Genomic DNA, 12,130 nt, shown 5'->3' with positions numbered 1-12,130 from the left:
GTTGGCAGGTGACTCAGGCAGGAGCCCCCAACTCACTTGCCCCCGCGTCCCCAGAAGGCTGCCTACTCCTGTACTGTGCCCAGCCAACCTCACCAGCCCCCACAGCCTCCACGGCGAGCCGGGCAGAGCTGCTGGGAACTGGGCTGGAGACCAGCCGACCAGCAGACCCCCACCTTCCGGATCTCGTGCTGCCCAAGGCCACCATCTCTACCAGGCCCAGGTTTCCTCTCAGGGATGAGAAGTGGGAAACCACTCTCAGAAGGAAGCTAAGTCCCCTCCTTGTCTCCTGCTATAGACACCAACACCACAGGGCCAGGTCCCCTCCCTCCTGTCCTATAGACCGAACACCACAGGGCCAGGTCCCCTCCCCTCCCGTCGTATAGACCGAACACCACAGGGCCAGGTCCCCTACCCTCCCGTCCTATAGACCGAACACCACAGGGCCAGGTCCCCTCCCTCCCGTCCTATAGACCGAACACCACAGGGCCAGGTCCCCCTCCCTCCTGTCGTATAGACTGAACACCACAGGGCCAGGTCCCCTCCCTCCTGTCCTATAGACCGAACACCACAGGGCCAGGTCCCCTCCCTCCTGTCATATAGACCGAACACCACAGGGCCAGGTCCCCTCCCTCCCGTCATATAGACCGAACACCACAGGGCCAGGTCCCCTCCCTCCCGTCGTATAGACCGAACACCACAGGGCCAGGTCCCCTCCCTCCCGTCCTATAGACCGAACACCACAGGGCCAGGTCCCCTCCCTCCCGTCATATAGACTGAACACCACAGGGCCAGGTCCCCTCCCTCCCGTCGTATAGACCGAACACCACAGGGCCAGGTCCCCTCCCTCCCGTCGTATAGACCGAACACCACAGGGCCAGGTCCCCTCCCTCCCGTCCTATAGACCGAACACCACAGGGCCAGGTCCCCTCCCCTCCCGTCCTATAGACCGAACACCAAAGGGCCAGGTCCCCTCCCCTCCTGTCCTATAGACCGAACACCACAGGGCCAGGTCCCCTCCCTCCCGTCCTATAGACCGAACACCACAGGGCCAGGTCCCCTCCCCTCCCGTCCTATAGACCGAACACCAAAGGGCCAGGTCCCCTCCCCTCCTGTCCTATAGACCGAACACCACAGGGCCAGGTCCCCTCCCCTCCTGTCCTATAGACACCAACACGAGAGGGCCAGGTCCCCTCCCTCCTGTCCTACAGACACCAACACCAGAGGGCGAGGTGCCCTCCCCTCCTGTCCTATAGACCGAACACCACAGGGCCAGGTCCCCTCCCTCCTGTCCTATAGACACCAACACCACAGGGCCAGGTCCCCTCCCCTCCTGTCCTATAGACACCAACACCAGAGGGCCAGGTCCCCTCCCTCCCGTCCTACAGACACCAACACCACAGGGCCAGGTCCCCTTCCATCCTTCACACACGAGGAAAGGTATGCAGCACATCATCTGAGGCCATCTTGAGGGACAGTGTCACAGGACAGGTACGGTGACCACACAGCCCTGATGCTCTACACCCCTGGCCACTCTCTCTCCAATAGAACCTCACTGTATACTTCATTTCCAACCAGAGAGAGCAGGGCACTTGTAGGGTGGCACAGATGCCCTGTACCCCACAGGCCTTTCCTGGAGAGGACCCACAGCAACGCACCAGCTAGCACACACACAGCCACACACATCTGGCGGTCCACCCCCTAACACCATTGGCACACAACCCATGCGGCCGCTGGGCACAGCACGCCAAGGCCACTGGAATGCAAATCGGCGGCTGCCAGGGGCTGGGGGATAAGGGAGCATTTGGGGAGTGAGTCCCAGTGGTAAGGAGCTTCCTTCTAGGGTATACAAATGTTCCCGAATTACAGTGGTGAGGGTGGCACAATGTGTACTAAATGTCACTAATGGTAAATTCTGTTTTATGTATTTTACCACGATTTTAAAAAACCACACCCAGGATCAGGGACTCACTGTGATATCCCATGCCCGCTTCTCCTCTCGCAGGGATGGGGATGGTTCTCTCTAGGCAGATAGCAAAAATCTCTGCTGTCCACTTCTGAACACTCAGGAATACGGCATTACAATTAGATCAACCACAGCCACAGGCGTTATTGAGTCATCCGGGAGCCCCAGGCACCATTAGGGGGATGGACACCACTTCCTGCCCAGTATCGGAAGGATCTCCCAGGGCTGCTGTTTTCAAGAATTAGCCAAGTCCCAGCTGAGCAGGCACCTGAGGGGCTGGTGCTAGCTTAGAAAAATGTTGAGTCCACGGATTCGGCCTAGGGAAGCTTTGTGTGGATCCTAGGGGGCAGGACAGCCTCCCAGCCACGCACGCCACCCTGGGACCAGCCTGGCTGGTGTGTGCTAACCTGAATAACTGCGTTGTTGGAGGACACTGTGGATTTGCTAGCTAAGCCCAGGGCTGGGCGGTGATGGAGCCCTGGAGACAGTGACAGCGCCAACCCTGGAAAGGGAGCGGTTCCTGACCTGAAGCCCCCGCGGGCTCCAGCCCCACGTGTGTCCTCAGAGCACTCGCCTTCGCTTGCGGGCAAAAAAGCGCCTCCCCGGAGCCTGGCAGAGCTAAAGTGCTGGGTGTTTACCCAAGATAGCTATTTGGGGAAAAGGAGGAGAGAAACGCAACATTTCTTCCAGCTTCCTGCCAACCCCCTCAGCGGATGAATTATTCCCATGGGCGCATCCTGTTGGTCCCTAACTGAAAGACACAATCCATGTTGCCTTTTGAGCCCAGGAGATGTTGAGGGGACGGGGACACTGTGACTCGGAATAAGTGACCAGGTCATGAACCTGAAGGACACGCTCCCTCATTGAATAATTAATCAAGGACCGCTGCCTGAGCCTGGAGGACGCCAGCCCTCAGCCAGGCTGCAGGCTCCGCCACCGGGGCGCTTCCGGCCCTGGCTTGCCCCCAAAACAGCAAAACTGGGGTGCTGGGGGCTGGGAGCAGACACCGGAAGGCCAGGCTGCCCTCCGCCTCCGCGCCCCAAGTCGGGCTCTGGAAGACTCCGCAGCTCCGAGCATCCCGCGCCCTCCTCCAGACCCCCTCCCAAGAAGATGCTTCCTCCTGCCCCCACCCCCTCCGAAACTTCTGTGTCCCCAGAAGCCGGAAAAAGTTGAAGGGCACCGGGGGCTGCGGGGGCGCGCGGGACCAGCCTTCAGCACCGCGGACAGCTCCGGGCGTGCGGCGGCCCCGGGACTGCGACCCCGGCCCCCCACCCCGCCCTTACCTGTCGTCGTTCTGGAAGGACGGGTCGCCTAGCAGCAGGTCCCGGAAGCGGTAGCGCGGCGGCAAGGGCAGCACCTCCGAGTCCAGGTCGCTCATCTTGAAGCCGGCGGTGTCCAGGAGCGCGCCGTCCCCCGCGCAGGGCCGCCTGCGGGCACACGCCAGCACCCCTCAGCCCGCGCCGGGCACCCTCGCGGACGCGCGCAGCCCCCGGCCCGCGCAGCGCAGCCCGTGGCCACCGCGACCCACCGGGCGGGCGGCCGGGCGGGGGCGCGCGGGACCGGCTGCGCCGGGCTGGGGCTAGGGCGGGGGCTGCGCAGGGGCAGGGGGCGGGGCTCCCTCCAAAGCGGCCCTGGGGCCTGGCAGGAGGTAAGGGGGCCGGGAGCTGTCATGGCCAGCTCAGGGACAGGCGCGCAGCACTCCTCCCTGATTCCCCAGGAGCCGGGAGGGAGGCCCTCCCCCTGCCCTGAAGCCCCGCCAGACTCCTGCAAGCCCTCCCAACTCCCCAGCTCCCCTCCGTGTCCCCAGGGTCTTTGCCAAGGCTGGCTGCTCAACCTTCCTTCAGGGTCCTTCAGGGTCCAGAACACCCATCCCAGCCCCCGACCGCCATTTATGACCCTCAGGCTGTTGAGGGGTGAGGGTGGAGGGACCAGGAGGCCTAAGAAGACACCCTTGTTTGTGGCCTCCCCAGGCGGAGCGGCTCAGCTCAGGTCAGAACCCTGCGGGGGCTGCCAGGCCCTCTGGGCCCTAAGCTGCACTGCCACTGTCAGCAGGTGAGGGATCAAAGGGACATAGAGAGTTGGCAGTGCAGGGTAGGGGCATTGTGGCACACTGGGTAGAGTGGGAGGATCTCTGGTGGTCTGCAGTTCTCGGGTGCCCAGGCAGGTGTCTTCCAGGGGTCTTGCACCTTTCCTGTCCCCATGTCCCCCACTGAAGTGAGTTTTGGCTGCTCCAGGAGAAGCGGGAACTGAGGGGCAGGGAGCTCCTTACCTGGCCCAGGCCCACCCTTGTTCAAGGCTTTGAGGCCAGCAGGAGAGATAGGGGGATGGAGGGGACTGGCTCCCCCACAGGCAGGGGCAGGAGGCTGTGATCACACACAGCTCCCTGTGCTGTGCCCATAGGCCCCGCACAGAGGCCACTCACCTGGAACACCAGGTCCAGGGACCCTACAAAATTCTCTTCTCTCTCCTTAAGTCGGGACGGACGGGCACATTCCTTGAGCCCCCACCAAGTGCCTCTCCTGGGCCCCCAACTCTCAGCAGGCAAGGAGCTATGGGCACCCCAGGCCGAAGCTGCAGGCAGCAGGTGCGTGCCCCAAACCCTGCTCCTTGTTCTGAGGTCACAGGTTCAACCCCCAGGATCTGGCAGCGTTTGAAAAATAACATTTTCCTAATTGCATCAGCGTAGCTGCATGTTTTTCCTTAGTCACAAGCTGGCTGGGGCCATGGGGAGGTGCAAGCAGGCAGGGGAACCACGTGGCCAGGGGTCGGGGCTATATTTTCTTGGTTTTGTGCCTTCCTTACTGAAAGCCCCTTTCAGTGGTAAAACCCCAAGGGACTGCCGGCACCTCAGGCGTGGCTGCCTCCTCCCGCCCCGCCCCGTCTGCCTTTTGAGCGGCTCTGGTTCCTCCTCCTGGCCTCAAGACCCAGTCTCAGCAGGGCCCATGGACAAGCTCAGCGGGTGGGACCTTGGCTTGCTTCAGGGGTCACCGGGGGAAGGAAGTGCACCAGGAGTCCAGAGACCTGCCCCACCCCTGCTCCCCAGATGCGGCCTGGGGAGAGTGACAAGGACAAGCTGCCCTTCCTCCCTCGGGGAGCTGCTTTGACACTTGAGTGAGCACACGGCCATGAGCAGGTGTCCCGCAGGCCTCCTGGCATCCTGCCTTGTTCCCCCCACAGAGCCAGAAACCTTGAAAATACTTGACTGTGGTGTTGGCCGAGGGCCGGGGCTACAGGGTCTCTGGGAAAGGTGCCCATCGCAGGAGGACAGCGGCAAAGCAGCTGCTTCCCATGTCCTTGGGGTCTGGTTGAGACTTTTCCCAAGCAGGAAGGCCTACATCGGTCAGCTTTTTTGGGCACAGGGGGATAGGGGAGTGTTGGGGGATCCGGTCCCTGCCGAAGCTGGTTCAGGTGGAACTGGAACACAAGCCTGGCATAGCCAGACACGGGGACCCCGGGGCCCACCTCGAGATTCTGCATCCCCTCTTCTCTTGTGCCCTCCTCCCTGTGTGACCCAAGGGCCCTGGAGGAAATCTAGGACCCCCAAGAACACATCCATAATCTTTTTGAGTGACGGCTGTGCCAAATAATTGCCAATTTCCGTAAGAATTCTGTGCTTTGGTGGCTTAAGGAAGGTGTCCCTCTCCTCAGCCCTTACACCACTCTCTGGACAAGGTGTGGAGCTCAACCTGTGGGACTCACACAGCCCTTGGAGCCAGGGCTGAGGTGACAGGACAGAGCACACCCCCTAGGCAAGGCCGGGGCAGCCCAGGGGCTCAGAGCATCCCTTATTCCTCTTGCGGACTCTCTGGGCTGTCAGTACACACCCTGCAGGCCCAGGGCATGGCAAGAGTCCTGCTGGCATGAGCACGACTCAGTCCTGGCCCATCAGTCCTGGCTGGGCAGCTCCCGGCTGGGCACTTCACCTCCCTGAGCCTGTTTGCTCATGTGTGAAGGGAGATACTGATGCCCGTTCCCTTATAGGACGACTGTGAAGATGTAACCAGACAGCACGCCTGAGGCACTCGGAACAGGGCGGGCACGTGAGGGCTTCAGCTACAGCAGGTGCAGCGTGGCCAGCAGTTTGGCTGAGCTCTCATGGACAAAGGCTATGACCCAGGATGGCCGGTGCCCAGTGTGCCCCCTCCGCTCAGCCGAGGCTCATCAGGGAGCCCAGGCTTGGGACACTGACTTTAGGAATCCATCTGGAGAGGCCAAGAATGAGCAAGGCAGTGCACACCCGGGCACGGCAACAGGAAGTCCCCGCCAGCTGTTTGGTGCGTAGGTAGTCACGGGCACTGACCCCGACAACCCTGTCAGAGGGGAGCCCGGCAGCCGTGCTCAGTGCCAGCTGCCATGGACTGAGAGCCAGCTGCACGCCAGGCACCCTGGCAAGCCAGGTGGTGGCATGGAATCCTGAGAACAGTTCTCAGAAGCCAGGACAGTTTCCATGCCTAGTGCCTGGCAAGAACAAGTAGCTCCCGGAGCCCAAGGAGCATCACTGAGGTCCCGTCAGAGACGCTGGGGTCGGGGCCAGGTCCAGGTTCACCTTGGGCTGTGCTACCTTTGGGCAGCTGGGGGCTCTTCTGATAGCCGCGAGTGCCTGCTTCTCACTCCCCTTGCATCTGTCCCCAGTGGCCATGGAGCCAGGGCTGTCTGACAAACTGCTTAAAAACAAGCTTCTCCCGCCAAGGGCCCTGGGCATTCCTGTTCCAGTTGGGAATGCGAGGCTGCCCGTGCCACCATAATGGAGGCCTTACCTGTGCACTGCTGCGAGGAAAAGGATAGAAGGAGGGAGTCGTGAAGGGGGCTTGTTTGGAGCTGGCATGATTATTTACTGGAAAACCCAAGAGGAATCAGCTGAAAACCTACTACAGCAAATACGGTACCTAGTACAGCGACCAACCCAGGAGCACCACCTGCTCACAGCAGGTGCAGGAACTCTGAACCCGGGCTCCACCCTGCCCCAAACCCACAGGGGCACATGGCATTCCCGAGAGATGGACTGGAAGCTGTCGCTGGCGGGAGACGGAGGTCTTCCTCCCAACGGTCCAACAGTCCCTTCTCCAAACACACGGGCAAAGGGAATCACTGCCAATCAAGAGCGCATCCCTATTTTCTCAGAATTTGATGAATTGCTTCAAAAATTAATCCTGAAGAATATACGTGCAAGAACAGGCACAGCGGTTGTGAAGAGGAACAGAGAGGGCCCTTGTCGTCTGCTGCCAGCACAAATGTCCAGCCACAGCAGCTGACACTCCACAGTCTGGCTCAAGAAAAGACAGAGCGGTGAGACACAGCAGAATACCTCGACCGGCTGAAGCCCACGTTGGCATCCAGGCTTGAGAAAGGAGGCAGGGGCACTCACTGGTCCTATGGTATTGGGATAAGTGCAGCTCCAACTGTCCTGACTCAAGTTATGGCTGCAAATATCAGGAGGAGTGATATCCTCCCCATTGTGCTGATGGAGAAATGGAGGCCGGAGAACTTCAGAAACACACTTGACCTTGTTCCTTATTTTTTATTTTTTTTTTTTGAGACGGAGTCTTGCTCTGTCACCCAGGCTGGAGTGCAGTGGCCAGATCTCGGCTCACTGCAAGCTCCGCCTCCCGGGTTCACGCCATTCTCCTGCCTCAGCCTCCCAAGTAGCTGGGACTACAGGCACCCGCCACCTCGACCGGCTAGTTTTTTTTTTTTTTGTAATTTTTAGTAGAGACGGGGTTTCACCGTGTTAGCCAGGATGGTCTCAATCTCCTGACCTCGTGATCCGCCCGTCTTGGCCTCCCAAAGTGCTGGGATTACAGGCTTGAGCCACTGCGCCCGGCCCCTTGTTCCTTATTTATCCTTCTTTATCACTTGTCCCCTTGCCTCAGGAGGGCCAGTGCTTGAACCCAATACTCGGCTCCAGCCTACGCTATCCAACGTGCCTTCTGTTGGATACAATAACATTAGACCCCACGCTGCAGCCCCAAACCAAGGACAAGATGGAAAGAAAATACAGGAAAAAGTGTTTAGAGCTGAGAAGACCTTTTATTTAATATACAAAACCCAAAAATCATCTATTCCAAGAGGAATAGATTTATAAATGCTTCTACATCTGAACAAAAACACTGCTGTTTAACAAAAGACATCACTGGCAAAAGGAAAGAACAAGCGACCAACAGGAAGAACATATTCGCAACAGCATAATTATCAGAACACAGCCCTATGCCTACAGGATCCGTGGAAAGGAAAACAATCTAGCAGAAAATACGGCCCGGTGCAGTGGCTCAAGTCTGTCATCCCAGCACTTTGGGAGGCCAAGGTGGGTGGATCAGCTGAGGTCAGGTGTTTGAGACCAGCCTGGCCAACATGGTGAAACCCCATCTCTACTAAAAATACTACAATTAGCTGGATGTGGTGGCACACACTTCTAATCCCAGCTACTCGGGAGGCTGAGGCAGGAGAATCACTGGAACCCGGGAGGCGGAGGTTGCAGTGAGCTGAGATGGCATCGCTGCACTCCAGCCTGGGTGACAGAGCGAGACTCCATCTCAAAAAAGAAAACAAAGGACGCATGAGCGAGGTTCAAAGAAGAGGAAAGGAAAACAACGCACAAGTAAAGACAAGCCACCTGGCTGGTAATTAGAGAGATGAAAGTTGCACAGACTCCTGCGCCAGCGATCGGCTGTGGTTAGAGAACGGGGGGTTCTGCAAGCCACGGCTACGGGGGGTTCTGCAAGCCACGGCTCTTGTGCAGTGTCCAGCTGGCTGGGAGTAGTGGATTAATTATGGCGGAATCGTGGGTCCTCTCCAACTTGGAACCTCTACCCGGGGACATCCTTGATCTGTGTCCGAGGAGGCCCAGGCATGGATTTTCATTACGGTCTCATGTATGAAGGTGAACATTGCAAACAGCCTGCACGTCCATGAATTCAGGAGCGGCTGACAGCTACAGCCAACACTGCTCTGTGAAGGCACAGGTCTCTGTGAGCCCGTGTCAGCCCGTGTGGATGCAACACTACACACACAGAATGACATTTAACGAACCCCATTTAAAAACTAAACACGACCTCTTTCCACAGAACCCTAAAGAGGAGGTGGGTTTCTCTGGGCACCCAGCTTGTAGGTGATCTAGAGACGGTCCCCACACACTGGCAGCCACAGTGCTGGGGGCAGGATGGGGTTCTAGGGCAGTGTGTCACCCGTTGTACCTTGCAAAGTGAATATATCATGCACGACATGTGTTACGGCAAACGGAACAGCTAAGGGCTAAAGACATCCTCCCCCAAACTCTAGCATCACCAGGCCCTTATTTCTGCCCCGGCTGGGGCTCAGAAAGAAGCAAGGAGCCTGCCTCTCAGGATTAGCGAAGGAAGTCCTGGATAAAATATCCTTCCCCACAAAGACTTCTTTTAACATTCCTTGTGACCCAGCATGGTGCCTCACCCCTGTAATTCCAGCACGAGGTGGGCAGATCACTTGAGCCCAGGAGTTCATGACCAGCCTGGGCAACATGGCAAAAACCTGCCCTACAGAAAAGTTATCTGGGCATGGTGCCTGTAGTCCTGGCTACTCAAGAGGCTGAAGTGGGAGGATCACTTGAGCCCATGACGTTGAGGCTGCAGTGAGCCATGACTGCGCCACTGCACTCCAGCCTGGGTGACAAAGCTAGACTGTCTCTCAAAAAACAACAACAAAAAAAGATTGTGACTGTCTTTGGCTAAGGGATTGAGGTTTCTCTCCTAAAATACATTCTTGTTCACACTCAGTTCAAAATTTCCAGGAGCTGGGCGAGCCATGTTTGACAGAGACGTCAGGGAGGAGGGAGATGAGCACATGTAAGCATGCAAATAGGCACACGCATGCTGACGTGTGAATGAGCATGTACGTGCATGCAGAGGTATGTGCGCGAATATGTGCATGCCTGTGCGGATGGGTTTGCATGCATGCATGTACAATGTGCGTGTATGCATACATGTATGTGGGCATGTATATGCATGTGCACGTATGGACATATGTGTGCATGCGCATGGATCTGTGTGCATGTGCCTGCCTGTGCGTGGGCATCCCTACCCAGCATTCAGGAGAGTCCCCCAGGCAGGCATAGCATCACCGCGGTGGGGGCGTTTGAGTGCTGGGCTTAGTGCCCAGCAAGTGCAAAGCTGCAGAACCTCTGCTGACCGTGGCAGAACAACTCAATGCTTCCTTTGCACAATGATTAAAAAGTCAGAGCTGCTCAAGATGCCCAGGCAGCTGGGCAGGCAAGTGTCCTGGGTGACATCTCTCTTTAGGGGAGGGGCTTCTTGCCCATGTGAGGGTGGCTGCTCAGCGCCATCTCCTGAGATGCTTTAAGATCCAAAGTGAAAGCTCAGAACACGTGGATGAGCCGAAATCAAGCTGTAGATTTATCCAGACAGACTTCAGAGCAGCTTTCTCCCAGCCCAGAGGGAAGAGGGGAAGGCCAGCAGCACAGCGGACACAGGGCCCCCGGCGAGGCTGTGGGGGCCATCACCCCTGGACCCGTGCCCGACGTTGTCGGGGGAAGCAGAAGCCTGGGCTTGGGCCAGATGCCAGGGAGCTCTTCTGCTGTCCCCACCCCATGCAGCAGCCAGCAGTGTGCTGGTCACTCAGTGGCAGATGGCAAGACCATCTCAGGGTCCTGGGTGCCTGGGACCCTTGGCTGGTCCTTCCCACAGGCCACACCCTGTTCTCCAGCTGTATCAGCCCACACAGCCCCTGCCCCCGGCCACGCTGCGGCTACTGGGAGGTGCTTGGTGACTGCACACATCAGCTGTCAGTACCCTCGAGCTGAGCTGGCTGCTGGAGGCAATGGTGATCCTAGCAAGGAACATAGCCTGGAGCTGGCAGGGGACCCTTGGGGACAGCCCTGCTAGGATGGACAGCCTGAGGGTGGGGAGGCCATGGTGGGGGCTGCACCTGGAGGAGAAACCGCCCCTCTCCCACAGCTGTGGGAGGCACAACCATACCCCTGCTCATTCCCCCAGAGAGCTATGCCAGGTCCCTGTGCCGGCCATGCTGAGCACCTGAGGGCTGGCATGGCCTGTAGGAGTACACTGGGCCTTATCTAGTCTTAATTTTTTTTTATTTTTATTTTATTTTTTTATTTTTTTTTTTTTTTGGCGGAGTCTCGCTCTGTGGCCCAGGCTGGAGTGCAGTGGCCGGATCTCAGCTCACTGCAAGCTCCGCCTCCCGGGTTCACGCCATTCTCCTGCCTCAGCCTCCCGAGTAGCTGGGACTACAGGCGCCCGCTACCTCGCCCGGCTAGATTTTTGTATTTTTTAGTAGAGACGGGGTTTCACTGTGTTAGCCAGGATGGTCTTGATCTCCTGACCTCGTGATCCGCCCGTCTCAGCCTCCCAAAGTGCTGGGATTACAGGCTTGAGCCACCGCGCCCGGCAATTTTTTTTTATTTTTTAAAAATTATTATTATTATTTTTTTTTGTAGAGACAATGGTCTTGCCATGTTGCCTAGGTTGGTCTCAAACTCCTGGCCTCAAACGATCCTCCCGCCTTAGCCTCCAAAAACACTGAGATCGCAGGCATGACCCACCGTGCCTGGCCTTGGGCCTCTCCGGAAACTGAGGCAGAAGTGGGGCTTCCATTTCCTCAGCACCAATGAACTCTGGGGGGGCTGGGCCGCTTTAGGAAGACCGAGGCACAGGGCCCCTGCTCCATCTAGGGTCCCATACCCTGAGCTGCCATCATGCTTAGAAAATGACCAACTCACTGGCACTCCCAATACCTGCCCCAGCCCCAGCCGCCTCCCTCAATGTGGCTGGAGTCAGGGAAGTTCACTAGAAAGCCACTGTGTGTGGTGGTCTGAGCCCTGGCTGTCCGTCACCGCTTGGGTCTGCCCTAGGCAAAAGCACTATTGGTACCTGTGAAGCACAAGGACCCACTTCCGGCCCCAGGAGGGGGTCACAGGCAGATGGAAGCCCCCTTTGCCCCTCTGGTGGAGTGCCCCAGAGTGGCTACAAAGGAGAGACCTGTGTGCCTTTCCTGGGCACCAAGGGGCCAGCTGTGTCTCAGCCTCCGAGGCCTGAGTGGTGCCTGGCAGGACACAGACAGGTGCCCCAGGGGGACGGTGCCAAGGAGGAGACAGTGGCAGCTGGCACACGCCGCACCCCGGCACTGTTGCGAGGGGGAGCCAGTCCCACCCCTGCGGGC

At 58.3% G+C, this 12,130-nt stretch overlaps 1 protein-coding gene across 2 annotated transcripts in view; it reads right to left on the bottom strand.

The window, feature by feature from the left end:
• Nucleotides 1–3,495, bottom strand: part of KCNT1 (potassium sodium-activated channel subfamily T member 1) — a 79,892-nt gene extending 76,397 nt beyond the window's left edge. The window contains exon 1 of one of the 2 annotated variants that reach the window (XM_050759748.1): nt 3,247–3,495. In XM_050759748.1, the coding sequence (XP_050615705.1) occupies nt 3,247–3,341 (95 nt within the window). In that variant the 5' untranslated portion in view covers nt 3,342–3,495. The remainder of the gene's footprint in view (nt 1–3,246) is intronic. The other variant, XM_050759752.1, reaches the window with a different exon arrangement.
• Nucleotides 3,496–12,130: the final 8,635 nt, after the last annotated feature.

Source organism: Macaca thibetana, chromosome 15 (assembly GCF_024542745.1).
Source record: "Macaca thibetana thibetana isolate TM-01 chromosome 15, ASM2454274v1, whole genome shotgun sequence".
NCBI lineage: Eukaryota > Metazoa > Chordata > Mammalia > Primates > Cercopithecidae > Macaca > Macaca thibetana.
The sequence above is the reverse complement of the archived record's forward strand: the minus strand, read 5'-3'. Positions and strand labels throughout refer to the sequence as shown.